The sequence below is a fragment of the Carassius auratus genome, chromosome 38 (genome assembly GCF_003368295.1).
Source record: "Carassius auratus strain Wakin chromosome 38, ASM336829v1, whole genome shotgun sequence".
Lineage (NCBI taxonomy): Eukaryota > Metazoa > Chordata > Actinopteri > Cypriniformes > Cyprinidae > Carassius > Carassius auratus.
The window spans coordinates 19205287-19227517 of NC_039280.1; the positions used below are offsets into that span (position 1 = coordinate 19205287).

A 22231-nucleotide genomic window follows, 5' to 3' on the forward strand; every position below is an offset into this window, starting at 1 on the left:
CCTGTCCCCTCTAGTCCTATACCATGACCCCCCTTTCACCCCCACCTCCCCCATTCAGAAGTACTTATTATGTATGAAATACGAATGACATGAGGGAATCTCTTTGAAGGCCAGCCCAAGACATTAAACACATCTTTGATAAAAAAAAGAAAGAAAAATAAGTAAATATTTTTATTTTTATTTATGTTTAAATTTAACATGAGTTGCCATCACATCACTCATCGTTTCATATCAAATCATCATATCATATTTTACAGTGTATTTATTTTATTGTTTGTTTGGTTTGGCATTGCATTTACCATTTTAAACATAATATGAATAATATATATTTATAATATTCTTACATTAAAACGTAATAAATACTTAACCCCTTAACTGTCACTTGTGTTTTTGAAGTGTTTTAAATTTTTATAATTCATGACTGAAAACATTTTGTAACATGATTTTGATGTACCGTTTACATGGTAATGCAATGTCTGATTTTAAAATGGGTTTTAAAGTATGAATTTTGAGATTTTAAGTTTTCAGTAGATATATAATTTCTGACGATTTCTAAAATGTGATAGAGAAAAAGGCAACAAGGTTTTTGAGGGTGCACTCTTGTCATAAATTAATCTATTACTTTTCCTACATAATTTTTAACAGAAAACATTGGTCAAATATATATTTGGGAGCCTTAGACCTTTCCAACGATATATAGTTTGTCAAGATTAGAATAGATTTGATTGTAATATAGTATGGTAAACCTAGGTGTCCCGTATTCGAGACGGGGTGACAGTTAAGTTAAACTTGTTTTAAAAAAAATATATAAAATATGAAAAGTTTTAAAATAATAAAAAAATTAAATGTTAACTTGTTTTATATCTTTATAAGGCTAAAACAGACTGTACGCTACTACAGAAACATTGTTTTGGCATTGGCATGTTAATCAAACATTGTGTAGAATTACACTTATTGGAAAAGTGTGTGAATGGATGCATTCAAGCATTGTAATCGATAAAACAATAGACTCGAGAAAATATTAACTAATAAAGACATTAACAACGTGCTTAACATAAGTTCAAGCAGAAGCCTGTGCATGGATATCTCTTTGTGTCATGTGACCTCTTTTCAGAAGGAACATAAAAGTAACATGTTTGGAGGCCAAGGGGAACAAGAGAGCGATCTGTGGGATGATTAATAGGACAGTTAGCACGTGTGAGTATTGTCACCCTCTCTCTCTGCTCCAGAGGATCCGGAGGGGATAACAGTCATCTCAAAGTCAAGGTGTCTGCCAAGCTTGTCAATGCAGATGAGCTGTTTAGATGTGCTGTTGCTGTTGAATTACGCCAGGCTAAAGCAAACTGAACCCATACAATCACAAAGGGACCTTTCAGTCCCAAATGAAATATAATAGATGACTAGTTCATTTCGATGGTTTACCAGAATGAATCAATATGTAAAGTCCATATCTGATAAATAAGATAAATATATTTATCAACACATTATGGCATTTGGTTAGCTACCAATGTAAGTGAAGTCCATCTTATCTTTATCTTTTGCATTCTTAGATCATTTTATAATGGTTACTGAATGTAAAAGATGCAAGATCACAAAGGTTTTGGCAAGACTGCATTGAATGTATATCACCTCTGAAGTTCTTTGCAGTTGTTGTGGGGTTTTTTCTTTATCAGAAAACAAAAAGCAGCATTACATCCCCCCATTAATCAAACACACCCTCTTAGCTGATACTGCATTCTGCTGTGGTCTAAATCCAATCAACTGTTGTTATTTTAAGATAAATGTGCAAATCTTAGAGTTGTCGTTTATTTGTTTTGTATACAATTACATGGCAACTTTACTCTGTTTAAAGGTTTTTACTTGGCATCTAGAACCTGTAACAGTAATGGAATCCTTCCATTGTACAAAAGGTTATTTATAGTGAATAAAATAATTATAAAAACGAAAACAAACAAACAAATGGGAAAATAAATCGTGAAAAAAAATGGTTATTTTAAGTACTTTTCCTCAAAAGGTGCCCAGAGTAGTTTTTCTGTGGCATTGCTGCTAAAACTCTTTTGGAACCTTTATTTTAATATATGTGCATAAGCAAATATATTTCCATATTTGAAATGTACCTTTTTGTTCTCATGTAAACTCTCTGATCTAGCTGTTCTATAAGTAGAACAGTAGGTGGCAGCATTGAGCTTTAATAGCATTATAATACTGATGAGGCATGATTTTTCACTGACACGGAGATCCAAAGTCAAACGCATTCAGACATTACAGATGGCATTTTCACTGCATTTTATAGCAGTTGATTTTTATTGAATACAATAATTGCTGAATTTTTGCCTGTAGAAGCTTGATGTCTCTCGAAAAATTAAAATAAAATAACTCTGATGTAACTAAATAGCCTAAATAAAGTCCAGAGTACTGCAGGGATTTCGTGTTTTTGTAGTCCAAAACTTGGAAATAAGTCAATGGGCTTAATAAAGGTTTTTGAGTAAATGCCTGAAATAAGGTCTGTGGTTAAAAAAAAAAAAAAACGCTCCAGATATATTCATGTTTTAGTCTATGACATAAAATAGCTACATCAATGATACTTGGGCATTAGAAGCTTTTATAATGGTGGTAACGGTGAAGTCATTTATAGCTATGTTTAGCTTTTTACTTCCCTTATGAAAATTAACCATGTTTTTATTATAGTAAAATTGTAGTAGGCCCCTAGACCTTACCACCATTATGAAAAAAAACTATGAAAAAAAAAATAATAGAACCATCACAGAAAATTCTAATGGTTTCCACTACAACAATCACTACAATCATTACAGACCTACAACATTTAACCATTAAAACCATTCAAAAATAGTGTGTTTTGGAACATTTTCCATTAGGGTGTATGGGTTTTAACAAGCCACCAACAGAAGGTGACCATTTACCAGTAGAGACCCCCAAGGTCCATTACAGTTTCCACTAAATTCAATACAAGTCCCATTATAACCAACTATTCCAAATTTTGTCTATTGTTTTTTTTTTTAGCAGGGCATGTTTTTTTGGCATATTGATTACCATTTGTATAAACAGTTTTACTATATTTTAGCTATAGTAACCATGTTTTTTTTTGTTTTATCTGTAGTAAAACCATGGTCAATTTTCATAAGAGTTCTGATTGCGCCAAAAGAGGTTTTAGTTTGTGTATATTGTCATAATGAACAAAACATGCAAGGATCATAAACTTTGGTTTAATCGCAAAGCTTATTTTCTGCAATAATCCAAAATCAATTAAATCCTGGGGTTTCTGTCAAGTGAACCAGTTAGTCTACAAAATGACGAACCAGGCACTAAAGAGTTCAGATTTCACAGCATCTCTGCTGCTGTACCCTTGAGCAAATCACTTAACCTATAATTCCAGCGGGGCAATGAGAAGTGTCACCTATGGCAAGTTACTGACATGCTAGTCATGATGAATACAGGGGTCAATGTACGGCTGTTTAGTCTCAAACCACATTTTTTTGTCTGCCAGTGGAAAAATGGGATCCAGCTTACTTCCAGTTCCAGAGAGTGTTTTTGCCACAAGTTATTTTGTCACAAGTTATATTAAAACCTTAGAGACTAAAGAATGTGATAAAGAAATAATTTCTAAAGAGACTTCCAGAGTCATATTCAACTAGAAGCTCTTTCTTCTACTGGCCCATATGAAAAAAAAATGAATGAAAATGATACCAACCTGCATCTAGGTTTACATCTAATCACAGTGCTCCCTGTTAACAACAAAAGTATGCATGTGTTAATGCGTGAAATATGTCAGATTAGCTGATAAAAACAATTCAATAGAGTGATACACACACACAAAATAAGTATAGAAACGGTTTTATTTAATGACAAAAATAAATACACAATTTCTTCATATCAGCTAAGAACTTGTACAGGTGTTCAGGTAGAAAAGATAAATATTTACATTCGGCACCTTTATAATAACATTACATTCTTCATTTTTAAAATACAGAAGTTGTATACTGTGCCTTGTAATGTAAGCTACCACAACATCAGACTTTGCTCTTAATGCAACAAAGCAATTATTTGGCTTCAATCGTCAACATATTAAGACGAAGTCATAAAATCTCTAAATCAAAATCTCCTTTAAACTGAACTACACAAAAGGTAGACAAAGTCTCTTAATCTCATAATCATGAACAGGAACAGATAGGAGAGACAACAACAAAATTCTTGGACGGTAGCAGCAACATTTCAGATGAGACCAAGTTAGAGCGCATAATTCCACTGAATATTCTCAAAGGATTCTTCTCTACGATCACATAGGCTAATACAACATTCTTTAAAAGATCAAGATGGGAACCTTATAGTCATTTCAGTGGAAAAAAGAAATATCCCCACTACCATAAAAATGAACTATGTCCCAAATGTGACTGTGATATAAAATATATAAATACAACTATACATTTAACTAATGACTAAATTAACTAATATAGGGAAAGTTAAAGGTTAACTGTTCTGCTAAGCACCAATCCAGTTCACAGTCCAACCATAAAACCAGGTATGAACCATTTCAATCCAATTCTACCCATGTGTTATTCAAAGGTGAATGAGAGAATATCAGTCGTTCCTCAGCTGGTTTTATATAATGTAACTTCGGTGCATGAGAGCTGCAGTGAACTCATGACAGAAACATGCACAGAATGAGAGCGAGAACATGGGTGTCATCCTTCTAGAGAATTCCAGCCAAAAATGGCCCATTTAAATGTCGGGGAACCTGTCCAACCAGTCAGCACAGATAATTCAAGTTTCTGTGACATCATGAGGTGGAAACACTGAACTATTATGCAGCAATAAAAACACACCCAGAAGAGCATGTACAGAATGGGTGGCCAAATTAAAACGCGTCGAGTTGTACATTTAGATTAGAAAGCTTTTGACAAACTGCTCACTTGTTCTTTTACTATGAGCATAGATTACAAGGATCTTGGCTCTCACTACAACACACACCATACGTTTCAGCTGGGTTCGGGCCATGTTATCAAGCCTGCAGAGAGTAAACAAACATGGACTTTTGTATATTAGAAACTGTGGCCAATAAGACCGATTCAAATCACCCTCCAGAAATGTTGTTCTTTAAAAGCATTTAAGTTATCAACAGCAAAATCAAGAGTTGTATTTGATGCGCTTGCTCGGCTACTACCAACTAGAAAATAATTTACAAATAACTGCCCTACTCTATTGTTCTTTTCACATATAGCTTTTACAGTCCGTTACAAACTGTTGTTTGAAAATATACACATCTTCATTGTTCACCTTGCTTTAAAACATTAAATAAATATGCATTTTAACAAGGTAAACCATCAGAAATACGATCTCATTTAAACCTCAGGGCTGCATATCAGTCAGTTTTGATGCTTGTGGGTTTTGAACCCTTCACGTAAGACTGATAAAAGAAAGAAGAGAAGAGGAACAGATAGCTGAGATACATGAGTGACGCCCACACTATGTTATCTATGTAAGAAGGGCAATCTCCATCCTGCATCCATTGGTAGACTAGCGCACTTACTGCCAGGCCCATGGCCATCTGAGCAATCTGGGAGGAAGTGATGATGATGGCACAAGGTTTCGGCACACGGAGACCAGCAGCTCGAGCCGTGTAGTAGCTGTACATGAGCGCGTGCACGATGTAATTCATGGTCATGAACCAGCCACCACCGGCGACCTGGTCTTTGTAGGAATACCAGGAGTACACCAGCACGGTAATGTGATGATACCAATGCAGGAAGATCAGCCGCTGCTTGCGCAAGACGATAAACATGGTGTCCCCTGAAAAAATGAGGGTGTGTGTAAAAAGGGTTCAAATGTATAAAAAATATTTGGCACAGAATGCAATGAAAATTAAAATTTAGTCAGCAAAAGCTTTGGACAGTGAGGTCCAATGTTGCTTTGAAACCCACTGACTTTCAATATAACATTCAAAGCATCTTCTTTTCCGTTCCACAAAAGTATGTCACATACAGGTTTGGAACAACATGAGAGGGAGTAAAAGATGACAGAATGGTCATTTTTGGTAATTTATCCCAAAATAATTGAATAAGAAAAGGCTCACCTAGCTCGGGGGCCTTGCTCAGCACAAACGCACAAGCCCAGAACTTGCTTATCGGCCCGTAGTAGAAGCTCTGGTCACAAACAGACTGTTTAAAACCATTGGTTCTGAGAATGTATAACATGAAGCACCCAGTTCTCACCGCTCCAATGATACTGAAAGAGAGGAAGCAAGATTTGAATGTGAAATATAGTCTGTAAAACCACGGTATTCATGATAAACAGTTCAGACCTCTAGTGAACTCTGGGACGGGGGAGAAAGGAAAGAAAAAAAAGAGATGGAAACTTTGCTATGGTAGCAGGCAGTTTCTATGTTAAACAAATCAATATCAAAACATTCATTAAGTGGTGAAAGTCCAGTTGCTGTGGGAGATCTAAAGAACATGTGAGCAGAGGTCACTGCTGCCATCCAATCACAGTTTTCTATTGTTCTTTTCTCAAGCATGCAAACACATTGTGCTTGCGGTCATCTCTGTCCTCTTTTGAGATGGGACTAAGACACCTTCCCCCACCCGAATGAAACCGAACCCAACTTGAAACGATAACCGCTGAAGATTTAAAAACCACATGAAGTGGTAAATCTCACAAACGTCTCATTGGCATGCATTTTGGCATGCTCATGTTTCAAACAGCATTTTTGCAGTTAACAATAGATATTGTTTTCTTTTTGGTGCAACCATAAGTTATGTAACCTAATATATCCAACAGCAAAGTAGAACTGCAAGGTGGTGTGGAACCTCCATGATACCACAAGATGCAACGGAGCATCTTGAGATTTAAGACTTCAATGCACCACTTTGATCATCAACTTGTTTTCATTTTTTGAGTATTGTCGCTGTCTGGCAAATGAAACACGGTCAGTCTCACTAAAATAAGAGACAAAGTATGTGATTTCATTTTAAATATCAAAAGTCCAGATCAATGAGAAGTCCTAAGAAAACTTCTGTGTGTGTGTGTGCGCCATTTTAGTATAGATTTAGTATAAATTTATTCCCCCTTTCATTTAAAATTTAGTCAAAGCTTTAGTAATTGTATTTAAGTGTCTTTAGTTCTTATTAATTTTTATTTAGTTATTGTAGTACATCAAAAAAGTAAAAAAGAACCAAGTTTAATGATTTTATACATTTTACTTGATTTCACTTGTACTTTAAGTAATAAAAAAATTGTTTTAGTTAACTAATAACCATTATACATAAACATATCTAAGGGACACATTTGTATCCAGAAGTGGACTAAATCTGACAAAACTTCCTTTTGTGAGCATCTTTAGGTTGCAACTGTAAAAAAATTCAGTTTTCTGTCAGGGTTAGGTCATAATATTTAACTATATATAAACACAAAGAAGTCTATGAAATGTCCCTGTTTTAGATTGTAAATGCTTGCGTACACAAATAAAAGAAGCGGGTGAAGGGGCTTGAGTCTGATGCACTATGAACCAAACACTAGTTTTTACTTACCTAAAGATGGCCAAACTGAGGGACCACAGCAGTAACACTCTTCGTAGATCAAGTTTTTGTCTTTCCTTCATGAAGTGCTGACCACCAAACACGAGCACTACATACACAGCACCAAACAAAAACGACTTTTTCCTGAAAGAGGCAAAATATCACACCAGAAACATTATTTTTATGCTGGACTTCCAAGCACGAAATTCCCAATTCAATCATACAGTTAATTCTCACCAGTTGTCCTGCATCCATTCAATAGCAAGCCTCTCATCAAATTGACGCTCGAAATCATATTCAGTCAGAGGCAGCTGAAACTCCGTCACATTCATTTTTAATCACCTACAATAAACTGCGATATAAAAGTAAAGATGATTTAGTAAAAAAAAAAAAAAACACACAAAGTCGCTGTCCGTTCTGGTTACTGTGCGCTCGGCAAGACGGCCAGCAGTTAACTAGTCAACCTCAAACACACACCTGTGCACACACACCTGTCGTATGTAAATCAGGGAGGAGTTTATAGGGAAGTTAAGGGAGTGACTCTCAAAAACTAGTTTCCTCCTGAATGAAATACCAGTTTTATTTTTTCGCGATACAGACGAAAAAGAGGTCGTTACGTAAAAATGGCGGTTCCATCAGTTGTATACGAAAATGCAGTGCAGTGTTTTTCGTTTTTTAACCCAGAGCCGTGAGAAAGACCTACAATTCAGTATGCAAACAATGACACCATCGCCATAATGAAAGAACATTCTTAGTTATAGTTTTCATGACTTTAAAAATAAATGTATAATTCCTGATTTATAATGTAATTCATAACTTAAAATACAATGATCATTTAATATATTAATTTATTATTATAATATTTTAACTTGGTTTTAATAAATGTATTATTATTGCCTTGGTAGGCATATGAAAAATATGCCTACCAAAAAAATTAAAAAAGGACAAATTAACGATATCTTTTTTTATTGTTTGCAAAAAGTTGTGTGATTTGAATTTCTTTTTTGCTTTTGGATTTTGAATTGTGGGCTACAGTGGGCTATACTATAGGCTAAAGGCTGTAGGCCTACTCTAAATCTGCCTTTCCCGTTCAAATTCTAGTAATCTGAAATTATTTTCCCTAATTCCTAAATATGATAATTTAATATAATAGACTAGCTATATGGAGAAAATACACTGTACCAAATCTTTGTTTCTTTTTTCAAGTCCTTGCACGTGAGGTCACCTGTCACTCAAGAGATCCCAAATAAATGGTAATTGGGAATCAGATTTACACTAAAAGACTTGCTCTGTGGAAAATTACATTATCAGCGTAATTAGAGGAATTACAGAATTAGCCTTTCAGTAGGCTATAGGCCTACGTTTAATTTAGCCAGTGGTTTAGGCTAATTCATCATTCCTCTTTTATATATTTTAATCTCAAGAAATAAAAATGACAAAAAACGTTAATAATAACACTGAATTGTTATGGAGCTCTTGCAAATATTATATTTGCAATACTGGTATAACAGGTTTTGCTCACTTGGCTGGCGCTAGTTTCCCTTCCGCTCCTGCAGGTGGCGATGATTGGGTTTCTTCCTTGTACAGTCACAGCACAGAAGAAGTATGGCGTCTGTAGAAGAGTGATAGGTGCTAGACTGTTTTTAAACCTTAGATTAGGAAGTCTCTGTTCAGATTATTTTGTTAGGAAGTATCGATCTGTATTCAGTCCGACCGAGCAGCTACGATGAGGATTTATCATTCTTTACTCAATGCTGCTAAGTTTAGGAAAGTGTTTGACTTTGGTGAGCGAGAGGTGGCGCATTGGTTCCCCGGACATATGGCCAAAGGTGCGTGACAAATATTAAAACCACCAAATCTTTGAGTGTGTTTCAATCATTCAGCATTCTTTCGTTGTTTTTCTAATTTGCGCCGATCTAAACATGTACTGTAGGTGTCTAAATCTATTTTCACCTGAATCATTTTTTATTTTAATATTTAATATTGTCATACAGAAATATGCTCACCATTGTGATCTTGTCATTTTTTAGGACTCAAGCAGATGAAAGCCAATCTAAGGAAGGTCGATTGCATTTTAGAGATCCATGATGCTAGAATATCCTTTTGATTGCAGAGAATGGACGTTTCGAATGATTAAACCACAGTATTTTTCTTTAACTGGCCAACATACCCTTTTCTGGAAGAAATCCCTCATTTCAAGAGAGTCTTGATGTCCGGCCACACATACTCATACTGAACAAGATGGATCTGGCAGACACATCAAAAAAGCAGGTCTTATAATCTTATGCACTTCATTATTGCTTTAAATTTAAATTTTCTTCGTAAATGAAAAGAATAAAAAAGGAAAGTACTTAAATGATGTGCTGATAAAAACAGGACGTAACAGATTTTTTTTCTTTGCTCTAGAGTATTCTGAAGCAGCTTGACAGAGAAGGTGTGAGGAATGTTTTATTTACAGACTGTTTAAGACAACGAGATGAGAATGTTAAAGGGGTGAGCAGTGTCAGACGTTACGTCAGATATTTCTAAATAAAAGCTCTATTTCTAAATGAAAGACTGGGAGAACTGGCACGTTATAATTGTAAACATTCTGTTTTTCAATGTCTGATGTTCCAGATTGTTCCTCTTGTGACGGAGTTGATAGAAAGTGGCTCACGTTTTCATAGAGAAGAGGTAAGTTTCAATTATTCCGGTAGCTTATATATCGCTCTAAAGTTTGTTTTCTGACTTCTTTATTCATTTGTGTAGGACAGAAGTTACTGCCTGATGGTCATTGGTGTGCCAAATGTGGGGAAATCATCACTGATTAATGCTGTAAGAAGAACATATTTAAAAAAAGGTATTTACTCTTGCTTCTTGCAGATCATTGATTTTAACACGCAAACATAAAGCCTAAATGTTAGATGTTCTTCTTGCTGTCAGGCAAAGCTTCTAAAGTAGGAGGTGAACCAGGAATTACAAAAGCTGTCCTGACAAAAATTCAGGTATTAATTCTAATCATTTGGTGGATTCAGTTTGATTGATTTGTTCAAACATAGCTTTAGATGAAATTTTGTTTTACTAGGTTTGTGAGAGACCCATAATTCACTTACTGGACACCCCAGGGGTCCTGCCACCTAGAATAGAGAACATAGAGACGGGAATGAAACTTGCTTTATGTGGTAAGTCCACAAATCTCTAGGAAATAATCTTCATGTATAAGTTGTTGGTTTTTGTTGTAAGGTAATAAAGGTGTCTCCTTTACAAACAGGTACCATTTTGGACCATTTAGTCGGTGAGGATGTCATTGCAGATTATCTGCTTTTTTCACTGAACAGACTGGAAAGATTTAGGTAGGTTTTCCGACAATCTAAGCATTAAGCAGTGATTTTTTTTGTAAGTGTTTTATAAAGCTGAATGTACAGTGGAATAATCAGTCATGTTGTGACCGTTTCTAATGTAGTTATGTTGAGAAGTACAATCTTGAAGAGCCTAGCGATGATATTCAGCATGTGTTGAAGTGTATAGCGGTGAAACTCGGCAAGACCAAGCGTGTGAAGGCCATCACTGGAGTTGGTGAGTTCATTCATTCAAGCCATTTCATTTGAGTGATTTCACACAAATCAGCCTCGCTTTTCTGATTGATAAATCATTGACCATATTTAACCAATAACACATCATCTGTTCAGGTAACATCACTGTCCAGTTACCAGACTACAGTGCAGCAGCCTACGATTTCATCAGAGCCTTTCGCAAAGGAGAACTTGGGAAAGTTATGCTTGATTAATAGCGTTTAAAAAGCTGATTTGCATTTATTGCAAAAAAAAAAAAAGCTTGACATTACTGTATGTATGCATGTCCAAGACTGGACACCGAGCACATGAAAGAAGCAGTCATTCATTTTAATGTTTTAATTAAAAGGTGGTGACCAGCATGCTTGATGCATGTCTTATTTTTATTGTGTACTTATCAGAGAAGGTGCATTGAATTGTATTTTATTTTCTCTCTACTGCAATCATAGATACAATAAAATATTGATTTTTTTTTTTATTTAACATCATTGGTATCTTGTATGTGAAAACCAAATATTTCAACCTAACATTGAAATGACAGCATAAAAGTACTCATTACAATTTGATTATCTACTTTCACAAAACTACATCATCTGTTTTTTACCTAAATTAATATATTAATTTAAATGAAATATTTGACATGTAATTGCTTTGATGTTTAAAATTATAATTTGTTAAATATATCTATCTAGCAACAGCTGGCAAAGTGTGCTTGTGCTGTATATATATAAACATCTTAAATTTCTTTGCGTTATTAAACACTTGTACACTTAATACATACTGCATTCACATTTTTTGTGGGTTATCAAAAATCTCTACTAGAAATACAAAATTGTTTAAATCCATCAAATTATTTATAAACCATTTAAAAAGAGGATGTTTTCACTCCTGAAGCAATGGAAGTACAGGTACAGTTTTCTTTATCTTGTAGGTACAGCATACCTCTTCACTCTACATACAGTTATTAGATAAATGTGAACATAAATATTATTAAACAGACAAAGGTTCACGTCAATCTCAAGAACAGTGGAGTTTCACCAACAGTGCAGCAGCACAACATTAACACAGTATTTTTGCCGTCCAGTACATGATGCAACCAGCATAATTTAAGTAGCCTAGAGTTGTATAGATACTAATGCTTCTGTGGAAGCAAACTAAACTTTCAGATGCTATATGTCTACTAAACTAAATTAAAGTTTTAAATCTTTCTTTCGTCACTACAGATTATTAAACATCGGTGTTGCACAGTAACATACATAAGCAGCTTATTAAGCTGTGCCAAAGTGTCTTAAACTGCCTCAAGGGGCAAAGTACATCACAAAGTTTATTGGTAAGAGCAAAGCAGAAAATCTAGTGGTAGTGGAGTCGTGCACAATTGCATTTGATGTCCTGGCGAGGTAAAGCTCCCAGTCTGTTCTGTTACTGTAGTAATCGTCTCCGTGCTCTGAGCTGTCATCCGGTCGACGCTGGGCCGAGGCGTACCATCCTCCGGCTCCCAGCGCCACCACAGCCCCGGCCGCCGCTGCCCCTGCCACCCTCACAGCGGGAGAGCCTCGGGTGCGGGACGTCCGGCCTCCTCGGGCGCTGCCCCGCGCTGAACCCCTGGCACCTCCCCTGCCACCTTTGGATATCACCTGATCGCACAGGAATGCTGAGAGCAAGAGAAATATCCAGCAGGTGGCAACAGCCCTGTTCATTCTGAATCACCCTGAAAGCATGGAGATGTTTCAGAAGAGATAAACCCTCAGAATATACTGGATGTGAAAGCTCTGCTGAACTTCTTTGTATCTACTTATTTTACCCAATATTACAGTGGCTCCTACTTGTAATTGGAGACTTTAAGTCACACGTAGAAATAGACGAATGGCACTTCATTATCAGGGGTTTTCAACTGGAGGTCTGGGATCCACTAGGGGGCCTCAAAATGACTACAAATGATTTAAAATGGGCCAAACATAAGACATTTTAATTCATCCCTTCAAAAACATGTAATTTTTTCAAACAACCATTGTTCCCACTGCATTGATTTTTTTTTTTTTTAAACCTTATCCAATAATCAAAAATTAAAAAAAAGCAAAATAAGTCATGGGGCATTTAAATGTTTTGGAACTGTGTAAGATAAAAAAAAATAATTAAACTCCCAAAAAGTATTTGGAGACTTTGTTGTTTGTCATACTTGTGGAACTGGTCCATAGTTCATGTGACTCTTTACACCTCTAAACTTGAGGGGAATGTTGCAGTGTAAAGAATGGTACTTATTTGTGACCCTGAACCACAAAACCTTAAGTTGCCTGAATTACAACTATTTGAAAATCTATGGTTGCAAAAAAAAATTATTATTGAGAAAATCGCCTTTAAAGTTGTCCAAATGAAGTTCTTCGCAAGGCATAATACTAATCAAAAATTAAGTTTTGATATATTTACAGTAGGAAATTAAAAATATATTTATAATGCTACACACACACACAAATAATAATAATAATAAAAATTATTATTATCTGGCTATTACCAGATTTGTTTACACAATGTATCACATTTATTTTATACTTTATTTAAAATTTACTTTCTAATTTGTGTTAATAGTTATTTGTTTTACATGCCATTTTTAATGTAGTTATTCATTCATATCGAATTATTTGTCGTGTTTTACCATTTAGTATTTTGTGTGGGTAACCTCGTTTTTATATTTAAATGTCAGAGCATTTGGTAAAATAATACATTAAATAATAGGCCTACAATATTGATTATATAAAAATTTAAATATAATGACATCCATTAACGAATCGACATTTGACACAAGTTAGGCTACTTTAAGTGTCAAAGCACTGCAAAGTATAGGGTAAGTGTTTAACAAAGATTGTTTTTTTTTGTTATGTGTGTTCAGGTTTTGTGGGTCTCCATGTGTATATACTAACAGACACCAGAGAAAAACATACTGATGATGACTGATGAGCTCATATTTTTAACAAAGAGACTGAACTGGTTTAGTTTTAATCATGCTTTCAAATGTCCTATTTACTGTCGTGTGTTTAATGAAGCGATGGAATGGTAAATCAGGCTATTCTCCAACTAGGTCACTAGAAATACAGCCATTTACGGCTCACAATATCTACTAGAGACCTCAGAAGACTATATTTCCTTAATCTTGTGTTATTTTGAATAGGCTATACAAGAGACGCTTAATACAACATATGAGGAGAAAAATACGATTTACACAGCGTTTGCCTGGTCATACATTCAAAATGGTCACGATATCAATAATTCATTTTATTTTATTTTTTATTTTTTTTCTGAACACGTAGATTCAACACATTATTGTCATTTGCAGCCTCTAGGAGAATAGACATATCTAATAAAAGGACGGTATTCACGCGACGTCGACTGACGTTCGCACAAACACAAGGCGTTTCTGTGGAGTCTCGCGACTGTGCCCATATGTGTATTAGTGGGTTTATGGATGCTACTGCAACAACCCGTCATTATGCATTTTCAAATTCATATAGCCATATCGAAGTAGCTACTTACCTCCGATTGTGCCCGTGTCCACAGAATATCCCACGATATCTCACTATCATGTGTGAGATCAAATAAAATGCATGCGTTATGTAAGGCAGCACTGCTCGTAGTGTGTGCTGCTGCTGGAGATGAATTAAAACATGGCAGGTGTAGTCATCAGGTTTGCTGCTGTAGTAATAAAGTAGCCTATCTGCAACGTTAAGAACAGCAGCTAATTGCATTTAGATGAATATTATATTGTTTAAAGGCTTTTTAAAATAAAGCCTAAGTTATATATGCTTGAAGACACAAAATATGGAAATCCAGTCTATGCACGTGAGCAAATGTAACTGTGGCAATGAATTGAATGTTTATTAATGTATGGATATGTATGTCTAGGAATTGTCTCAGTCGGGAGTCTAGAACGTGTCCCAGACCAGGTAGCCTTGAACACAAGTAGATTTGGGTGTCTGTGAATATTTTATGCTCGATCCAAATCCATCTTTTAATCTTGTTTTGTAAATGTTCATGTGATCCTGCATGCTTTAAAAGTGAAGTCATTTTTCCTGTAAATTAATGTATTGCTGATCATGAACATGGGTTATGAGAGCACAAACATATAGAGTAGCCTAATGGATGGTACAGTTGTTTTTTTAGGCATAGCTGTATCGATAATCACAAACATTGTCCAAATTGTGGTACTAAGGAAAGCCATGTTGTAGTTCATATAAAGCAATACAGATAGCCTTCATGCTCGTGATTTGGTGACAAAAACATCAAAACACAAATAGTGTTGTCAATTAAGTGCCATATTGCTTTTATTGGTTACAGATTACAAAGATGATAACAATCCTCGGATGAGACATTTCATTTGCTTTAACAAATAACTGAACAAGCCACATTCAACTTCCAAGTGTGAAAATGTGTTACTCTGAATACAGTTAATCCGTCTTCCCAATAACCTGCTGTCATGCTGTAGTAAACCCAGAGCTAATTTTCTCATTAAATGTGAAATTGATTGGAAATTACGTTATTTAAAAATATATGTATATTTTTGTAAATGTATTGACAAATGACTAAAATAATTAGCCCACCTGCTACATCTAATATCTCACTATTTGTTTTTTATTATATTATTATTAAAAATGTATATACACTACTATTTAAAAAGTTTGAGGTCATATATGTATGCTTTTATTTAGTCAGGATGTCAAAAGCAACAGTAAAGACATTTAATATTACAAAATATTCTATTCATTTCTATTCATAAAAGAAGCCTGACAAAACAGTACAACCATTTTTCTAAACATAGATATTTATAAGAAATATTTATTGAGCACCAAATCACATATTGAAATAAGTTCGGAAAGCCCTAACCTTTTGAAACGTAGTGTCATGTAAATAGTTTTACTTTTAAAAGAATTTACACATGATTTTATACCCTCTGTTTTACTATCGTGCTTTGACCAGCAGATAGCGCCACAGTTACTGTATTCTCTTACATCCATCACAAGTGCTTTCACAGTGCTGAAAAACGTGCACAAGAAACGGTTTTCGTTTCCACATAGAATAATGCAAGGCAGGAACTTAGTCATAATCAAAAACAGCTCTTTTCACAGCAGCAGGTTTATAGCATTTTTCTTTAAATGCAAATAAGCTCTGCTGACCCCACCCCTCTCTTCTGAGTGGCTCTCTGAGGGACTGTTTAGATTAGCCGTGCATTCATTCTGAACCTTGCTAACTAGCACATTATTAGGAAAGGTGTTTTGCAAAGATTCAGTAAAAACCTTACACTCACTTCTTCTTTAGATAAAGCTGGATAACGACTGATTCACACCAACATAGATGCATTTGGGCAGATCAGGGCACGTTCCCTTCAGAAACAAACAAAATCCACTGCGTAAATGACGACTGCTATGTCCATTATTACATCCAACAACAGAACACCTCAGTTTCTTAGGAGTCATTCTTGTCTACATCTGCTCCAGCGGTGAAACAATGGAGGACTGATGACAGCTCACTCTGGGCGGGTCTGAGGTGAGACACCAGTCCAGTCTGTGCTGAAACACCACTGTCAATCAAACTATCGTGGGAGGGGCTTGTTTTTGTGATGTGACAAAGACTCGATTTGAGAAAGGGGAAATGATTTAAGCAAAAAAAAAAAAAAAAAAAAACACTGCAAACTCACATTTTAGTTCAAACAACCTGTAAAAGTGCATGTAGCATTTTATGACCCCTTTAAATTGTCTATTTGGTGTCCTTTAGTCCACTGCACCGGTGGTGCGAGTACAACAGCCCGGGTGGTGCAGAAACCCCAACAACCTCTTTTTTCTCCTCTGGGTCAATCCTGAGCTGTGCTGGGATGTGTCCATGTTCTGGTGCGAGAGCTTTGCTGCTATCCCCTTCGTTTCTTTGATCTGTACCTCTAGATGTTTCTGAATTGCAAGGCCGAGTTCCTCAGGATCGACCGAGGCTCCATATACCTCCCAGGTCATGCCCTCCGCATCCCATTTCACCTCTTTCACAGGAGACTTTTGACTCTTTGATGCCTCTTTGCCACGCGCATTCGTCTTCTCCTCAACCAGGCAAACCTCTGGGAACACGTGCTGGGGCTGTTCCTCAGAGTCCTGACCTACTTGCACTCCCACATCTCTCAGCTCTTTTTCTGTGGTCATGGTCCCTGCTTCCCTCTTGGACGTTTCATCCATCTGCTGTCGGGCGCCAGCTGGCCCCAACGGAGCAGGCCAAGAGCAGTCCGGATTGCAGCAGCAGAGGAGTCGCTTACCGTCCAGTCCGGTCTCGCTGACAGAAGAGATGAGCCGGGGAAGAGCGAGCAGGTTGCCTGCTGATACTTGGCCCTTGTACTTCTCCATTCCTATCAAGTGTGGAAGCAGCTGGGCCGGGGCAGGAATTGGTTGCGGGTGGCAGTATGCCGCAAAAGTGTCCTCGATGGCTCCATGGTGGAAGTGTGACTTACAACAAACAGATTCTTTGAATTTGGGGCAGGTGGCTTCTGGAATGACTTCACAGATGTGAATGAAGCCATGTTTGGCTGGTTGAGTTGGGCTGCCCGACCTGCTACTTCCTGCTCTAGTGGACGTGGTCATAGTATTGTTCTGCTGAAGCGGCATGGCCTGTTTACACACTAAAGAAGGAAACGACCGCGCACAGACATCCTGGTTTCGTCCATGGCAAAAAGAAACACCCGTTTCACAGTAGAGAGGAGAAGCTGTGGTCTCTTTAAAAATCTGCAAGCTGTCTGAGTGGCTTCTTTGCATTGATAAGAGACTGTGGTCTTGTAGGACCTTGGGAGGAGATAAGACATGTTCCCTGTGCACTGTCAGTGAACACCTACATGTGTCTTTATTCTGATGGCTCACTGACTGTAAACACACACCATCAGACACGTGGGTCTCAGAAATACAGGGACCACTTGTATCGTGTTGATCAATCTGGCTGCTGTTGAGGTCTTTTGGGAAGTATATTGCTTCATTGGAGCTCTTCAGGGGTACATCTTCAGGCTTCACCTCTGCTGAACTGTACTCAGCTGTGATAACAGGGTCTGAAGGGATTGTGCCACAGTGTGACACAGTTTGCCCAGCCTCTGCCATTGGATATCTTCTGGATCTAAATAGAAAAAAGTGTTGGTTAGGGTTAGGGTTAGGGTTATTTTTCCACTTTAGAAATTCTTTTCACCATTAGTAAATTTACTCTCATTATATTATTATTAGTTAGGTTAGTAGGGTGAGTAGAGGAAGTTGACAGAATTATAACCAGTAGAATGTCTGTTGGAGGACGAAATGCAATGTTAGCAGATATTAAGCAGACAGTCTATTAAAACTCTATGACTGATAGTTGACTGTGAGTTTGTGGCAAAACTACCTGTTCGTTTTAACTATAGCAGATGAGGGGCGGGGGCGGGTAGAAAGGTCTGGTAAACAATCTTAATCTACCAACAAGGGTCTCAATCCCACAGGAGTCGATCTCTCACCCTACAGTCCCTGTATGCATCTGTTACAGTGTGTTGTTGTTATTCTGAGAGCCAACAGCATAAACATTGTGGAAAAACCTTTTGGTTCTTTTGGTACAGCTTTCTTAAATTGGGTCAAAGGCTGTTTTTCCACATTATTTCAGCCATTGCTTTGGTTTTAGATTATATATATTGTCAACAGAGAAAGAAAAAGGAGATCTACATCAAACATTGGAAATAATATTAATACATGTTCAATATTTAAATTAGAATTCTAAATGTACATATTAAAATCTTTGTTTATAGTTAAAGTCTCGTTCATGAATCATATAAAGTTCTATGTTACACATGAAAGGAATGTGCTGGTTAGACACAGTGGGATGAAACAGCCTCTCGTTATTAATTCATTAAAGGCCCAAGTGCATCTCTCTTCCATTAAATCCAAAAATACCTGTCAAGGTAAGAGCTCTTTACTGTGTATCTAAACCCATCCACACACACACAACAAAAATAATGGCAGACCATTTTTTCAAAAGAAATGCTTACCTTGTGTGCCAGTCACAGATGAAGCTCTCTTTGATGTCCTCTCCCCGTCTTTACCCGTCCACTGTCTCTTCTGTGATCTCTGCGGTCATCCCAGTCTCCTAAGAGTGCAGCATCAGTCCAGGTCCTTATAAAGGATCCGTCGGCACAGATCTCTCCGTCACACGTGACCCATCCTGGCCCTTGTCCTCTCCTTCAGCATCCCCACTCCAGCAGTGTAAAAGATGGAGGGAGCTTCGGGATTATACTCGTTTTTCATCTGATTACAAACCAGCCTCAGTCACATCTTCAAATCCCCAGGCAGGAGGGGTGCGCGCGTGTGTCTGTGTGCGTGTGCGTGTGTGTCTGAGAGGGAGAATGAAGAAGGAATGTGTGTGCCTGTGTTTGTGTGGGTGTTGTGGGGAAAGACTACATGTGAGATGTGGTGGAGGGCTGAAGGAAATTGGATACTGAGAGAAGGAGGAGATTATGGAGATGAGGCAGTGCAGCGGTGGTTAAGCTGCCAGCGTTGGTGCCACTTCATGCATCTGACAGAAAATAAAGGGGAAGCACTTGAATGAATGTAAAGGAAATCAATGGATGGACAGCCAGATTACTCGCTCCCTCGAAAGGCCTTGAAATGCCCTCACTGTCTGTTGGAATCATGCAGACACACAAACACAGTGGAGATGTGTTTCTGTCTTTCACATCCTTCTTTATAAAGAAGTGCCACTCCCTCTCGAGGTCTCTCTGGCTTAACCATCATTCTCCCCCTGTTGCTATGGAAACAACATTTCTCAATGGGTATGAGATGACTCTTCTTTTATTGTGATACCATGATATTATGTATCATCTTGCAATACACACACTAGCATGGGATCACAACAGTGAAGTGTGAATGAACACTGATCCCTCTGAGAGTCATTTGTGTGCAGAAAGTTCTTTCAGTTGTTCATTCACCAGTTTAGTACTTGTTTTCTGGGTGCTCTATTTAACAGAGGAAATATAACTTAGCACCCTCTCTGAAATATCTATCTATCTGTCTGTCTATCTGTGTAGAGGGAGAGATTCCCTGAGACTCAACATCTGGACAAGGGTGTGGCCATAAGCACACAGATTAAGTACAGAAATGGACCAAGAGAAAGAACAAGCCACAAAGCAGCGGTCACCAATCATCAGTCTTGAATGAGGGTTGACGCTTCCTTTTGTCAGAGTGTTAAAGATGGATGCGGCTACTATTGATGTGTCCAATTGTCAAAATGAAATTGGGCTTTGCTTGTGCTGCTGACACAATTTTGAAGGTTTATTGACAACTCATTATAGAACATCATCACAAAACCAAGCTGTGCTGCGGCAAAATAGGTGATCTGACCTTATGTACAGAGAGTTTCAAATTCTGCTCTGTAAGACGCAGAAAAAAAAGCTGCAATATGCTCAGAGAGTACATTCTGAGCTGCATTGTTGAGAAAACACTGCTGGCCCGGCAATGAAGGGCAAAAGATAGGAACAAGGTTAAGCAATGTAGCTGTCTCTAATAAACAAAGAAACTGCTGAAAGCCATTCAGTGACAAAATTTAGTTTTTTTTTTCAAGAGAAATAGTCCTAAAAATAGTCAAAATAATAAGCATGTTTACAAAATGGGTTACAATTTAATACAGATGTATTAAAAAGGGAGTTGATTATACACTTTTATCATTATTTTATATATAAATATATATTTTGTGCACAAGAATTCTATAGTAAGCATATGAAAACACATTAAAACACACCTGACCCATAATTTTCACAATAAAATGTTCCATTGTCGATCTTTGTACTTAAGTACACCCACACCATATATATGTAAATGCACAGAAGGTGTGTAGCACTTTTAAGTATCAACAAAATCAGAAACGGCAAATCACATTTATACTGAACCGTATATTATACTGAATTTACACAATTATACTGAATTTATAATTGAAATCAGGCCCAGTGGTAAAACACAGATCAATATCATGAGGACTGTCTCTTAATATTCTCCTATTGATAATCATTTACATTGATCATGATCATTTGTACTGACCTGGCATAGCTGAGATAAGCGCTTTGGTGGTCCTGGGTGAGTTGCGCCTGTCTCAGGTGTCCTTTAAAGGGACTCTGAACTTTCTCTTATGAAAGATAGTCCTTCAAGCATGAGTCATGGCTGTTCCAAAGGGCACTATTGTTTCCTGTCTCTTCCCCGGGGGATCTGTAACTGTTCACTGTTCACACACCTACCTGAACTCCAGTCACACCCACACCGGCATATTTACATTCTCACCTTTGGATGTTAAAGTGTCAGTACACTGACCCTTAGATCAATCGAGTCAGTGCCAGTGCTCCCTACTGATTAAGTTTCATTGTAGACATTGCATTGTAGACATGTGCTGCTGGTTTTGTGAAGTCAAACTAATTTAAATGCATTAGTTCACCATTTAAGCAAAGGATAATAGCTATACTGCTGTTTATTCAATCAGACTCTGAAACAGCAAAAAAAAAAAAAAAAAAAATGGACAGTGTCACAGCTGCACTTATCTAAAGACCACAAGAATAGAAAACCAGCCCAGCTGCCTTCTTTCAATGAATATAAATCAGCATGTTCATATCTCACTTTTGAGGTTAAGAATCAATATTTGGTCTCCACTTGAATTACCTGGTAATTCCTGTTGAGCAGTACCTGGTACCAGCTCTGTAAAATCAAAACCTGTATCAGCTCTTTAAAACAGGAATATACTTGTGTTGCAATCTAAAGTATGTCTATAAAAGGTTTATTACTGCAGGATTGAAGTGTTACCTGTTAGGTTAGGTTTTAAAATAAAAAAATATATATAATTTATCAGAATGTAATATTTTAAAATATTACACAAACCAACTAATAGATGCAGTCGCAGCATAATGTTGTGGCTTAAATATAAAAGAAAGAGCTGGATCTAATAAACTGAGCCAAATGATATTGCTCACTAAAAAAGAGCTGGAATTCCCATCATCATGCGGATTCCTATTGCTATGACCGGATTTCACCTTTGAAATTTCACTGAGCAACAATAAATGTGACCACATTGTTATAATTTACTCAGCTTGTTTTAAACCGTATGAGTTTCTCTTTTTTTCTGTTCAGCACAAAAGAATAAATATTGAAGAAT

At 36.9% G+C, this 22231-nt stretch overlaps 3 protein-coding genes across 3 annotated transcripts; 1 reads left to right on the forward strand and 2 right to left on the reverse strand.

The window, feature by feature from the left end:
• Window positions 1-3836: 3836 nt before the first annotated feature.
• elovl6l (ELOVL family member 6, elongation of long chain fatty acids like) lies at window positions 3837-8019 on the reverse strand. Its single transcript, XM_026224583.1, has 4 exons — window positions 7767-8019; window positions 7542-7673; window positions 6089-6240; window positions 3837-5805 (listed from the first exon to the last, which is right to left on the reverse strand). Exons 1-4 carry the CDS (start codon window positions 7859-7861, stop codon window positions 5378-5380), a joined length of 807 nt encoding a protein of 268 aa, XP_026080368.1. The 5' UTR covers window positions 7862-8019; the 3' UTR covers window positions 3837-5377.
• Window positions 8020-9100: 1081 nt separating this feature from the next.
• mtg1 (mitochondrial ribosome-associated GTPase 1) lies at window positions 9101-11542 on the forward strand. The gene is made up of 11 exons (XM_026224584.1): window positions 9101-9358; window positions 9560-9624; window positions 9696-9800; window positions 9936-10022; window positions 10146-10202; window positions 10278-10368; window positions 10452-10513; window positions 10594-10690; window positions 10780-10861; window positions 10972-11084; window positions 11198-11542. The coding sequence occupies exons 1-11, from the start codon at window positions 9256-9258 to the stop codon at window positions 11293-11295; spliced, it is 960 nt and encodes a 319-aa protein (XP_026080369.1). The 5' UTR covers window positions 9101-9255; the 3' UTR covers window positions 11296-11542.
• A 4330-nt stretch (window positions 11543-15872) lies between these two features.
• Window positions 15873-21335, reverse strand: LOC113057297 (uncharacterized). Its single transcript, XM_026224585.1, has 3 exons — window positions 21133-21335; window positions 19092-19615; window positions 15873-18202 (listed from the first exon to the last, which is right to left on the reverse strand). The coding sequence occupies exon 3, from the start codon at window positions 18184-18186 to the stop codon at window positions 16837-16839; it is 1350 nt and encodes a 449-aa protein (XP_026080370.1). The 5' UTR covers window positions 18187-18202; window positions 19092-19615; window positions 21133-21335; the 3' UTR covers window positions 15873-16836.
• Between the last annotated feature and the right edge of the window lie 896 nt (window positions 21336-22231).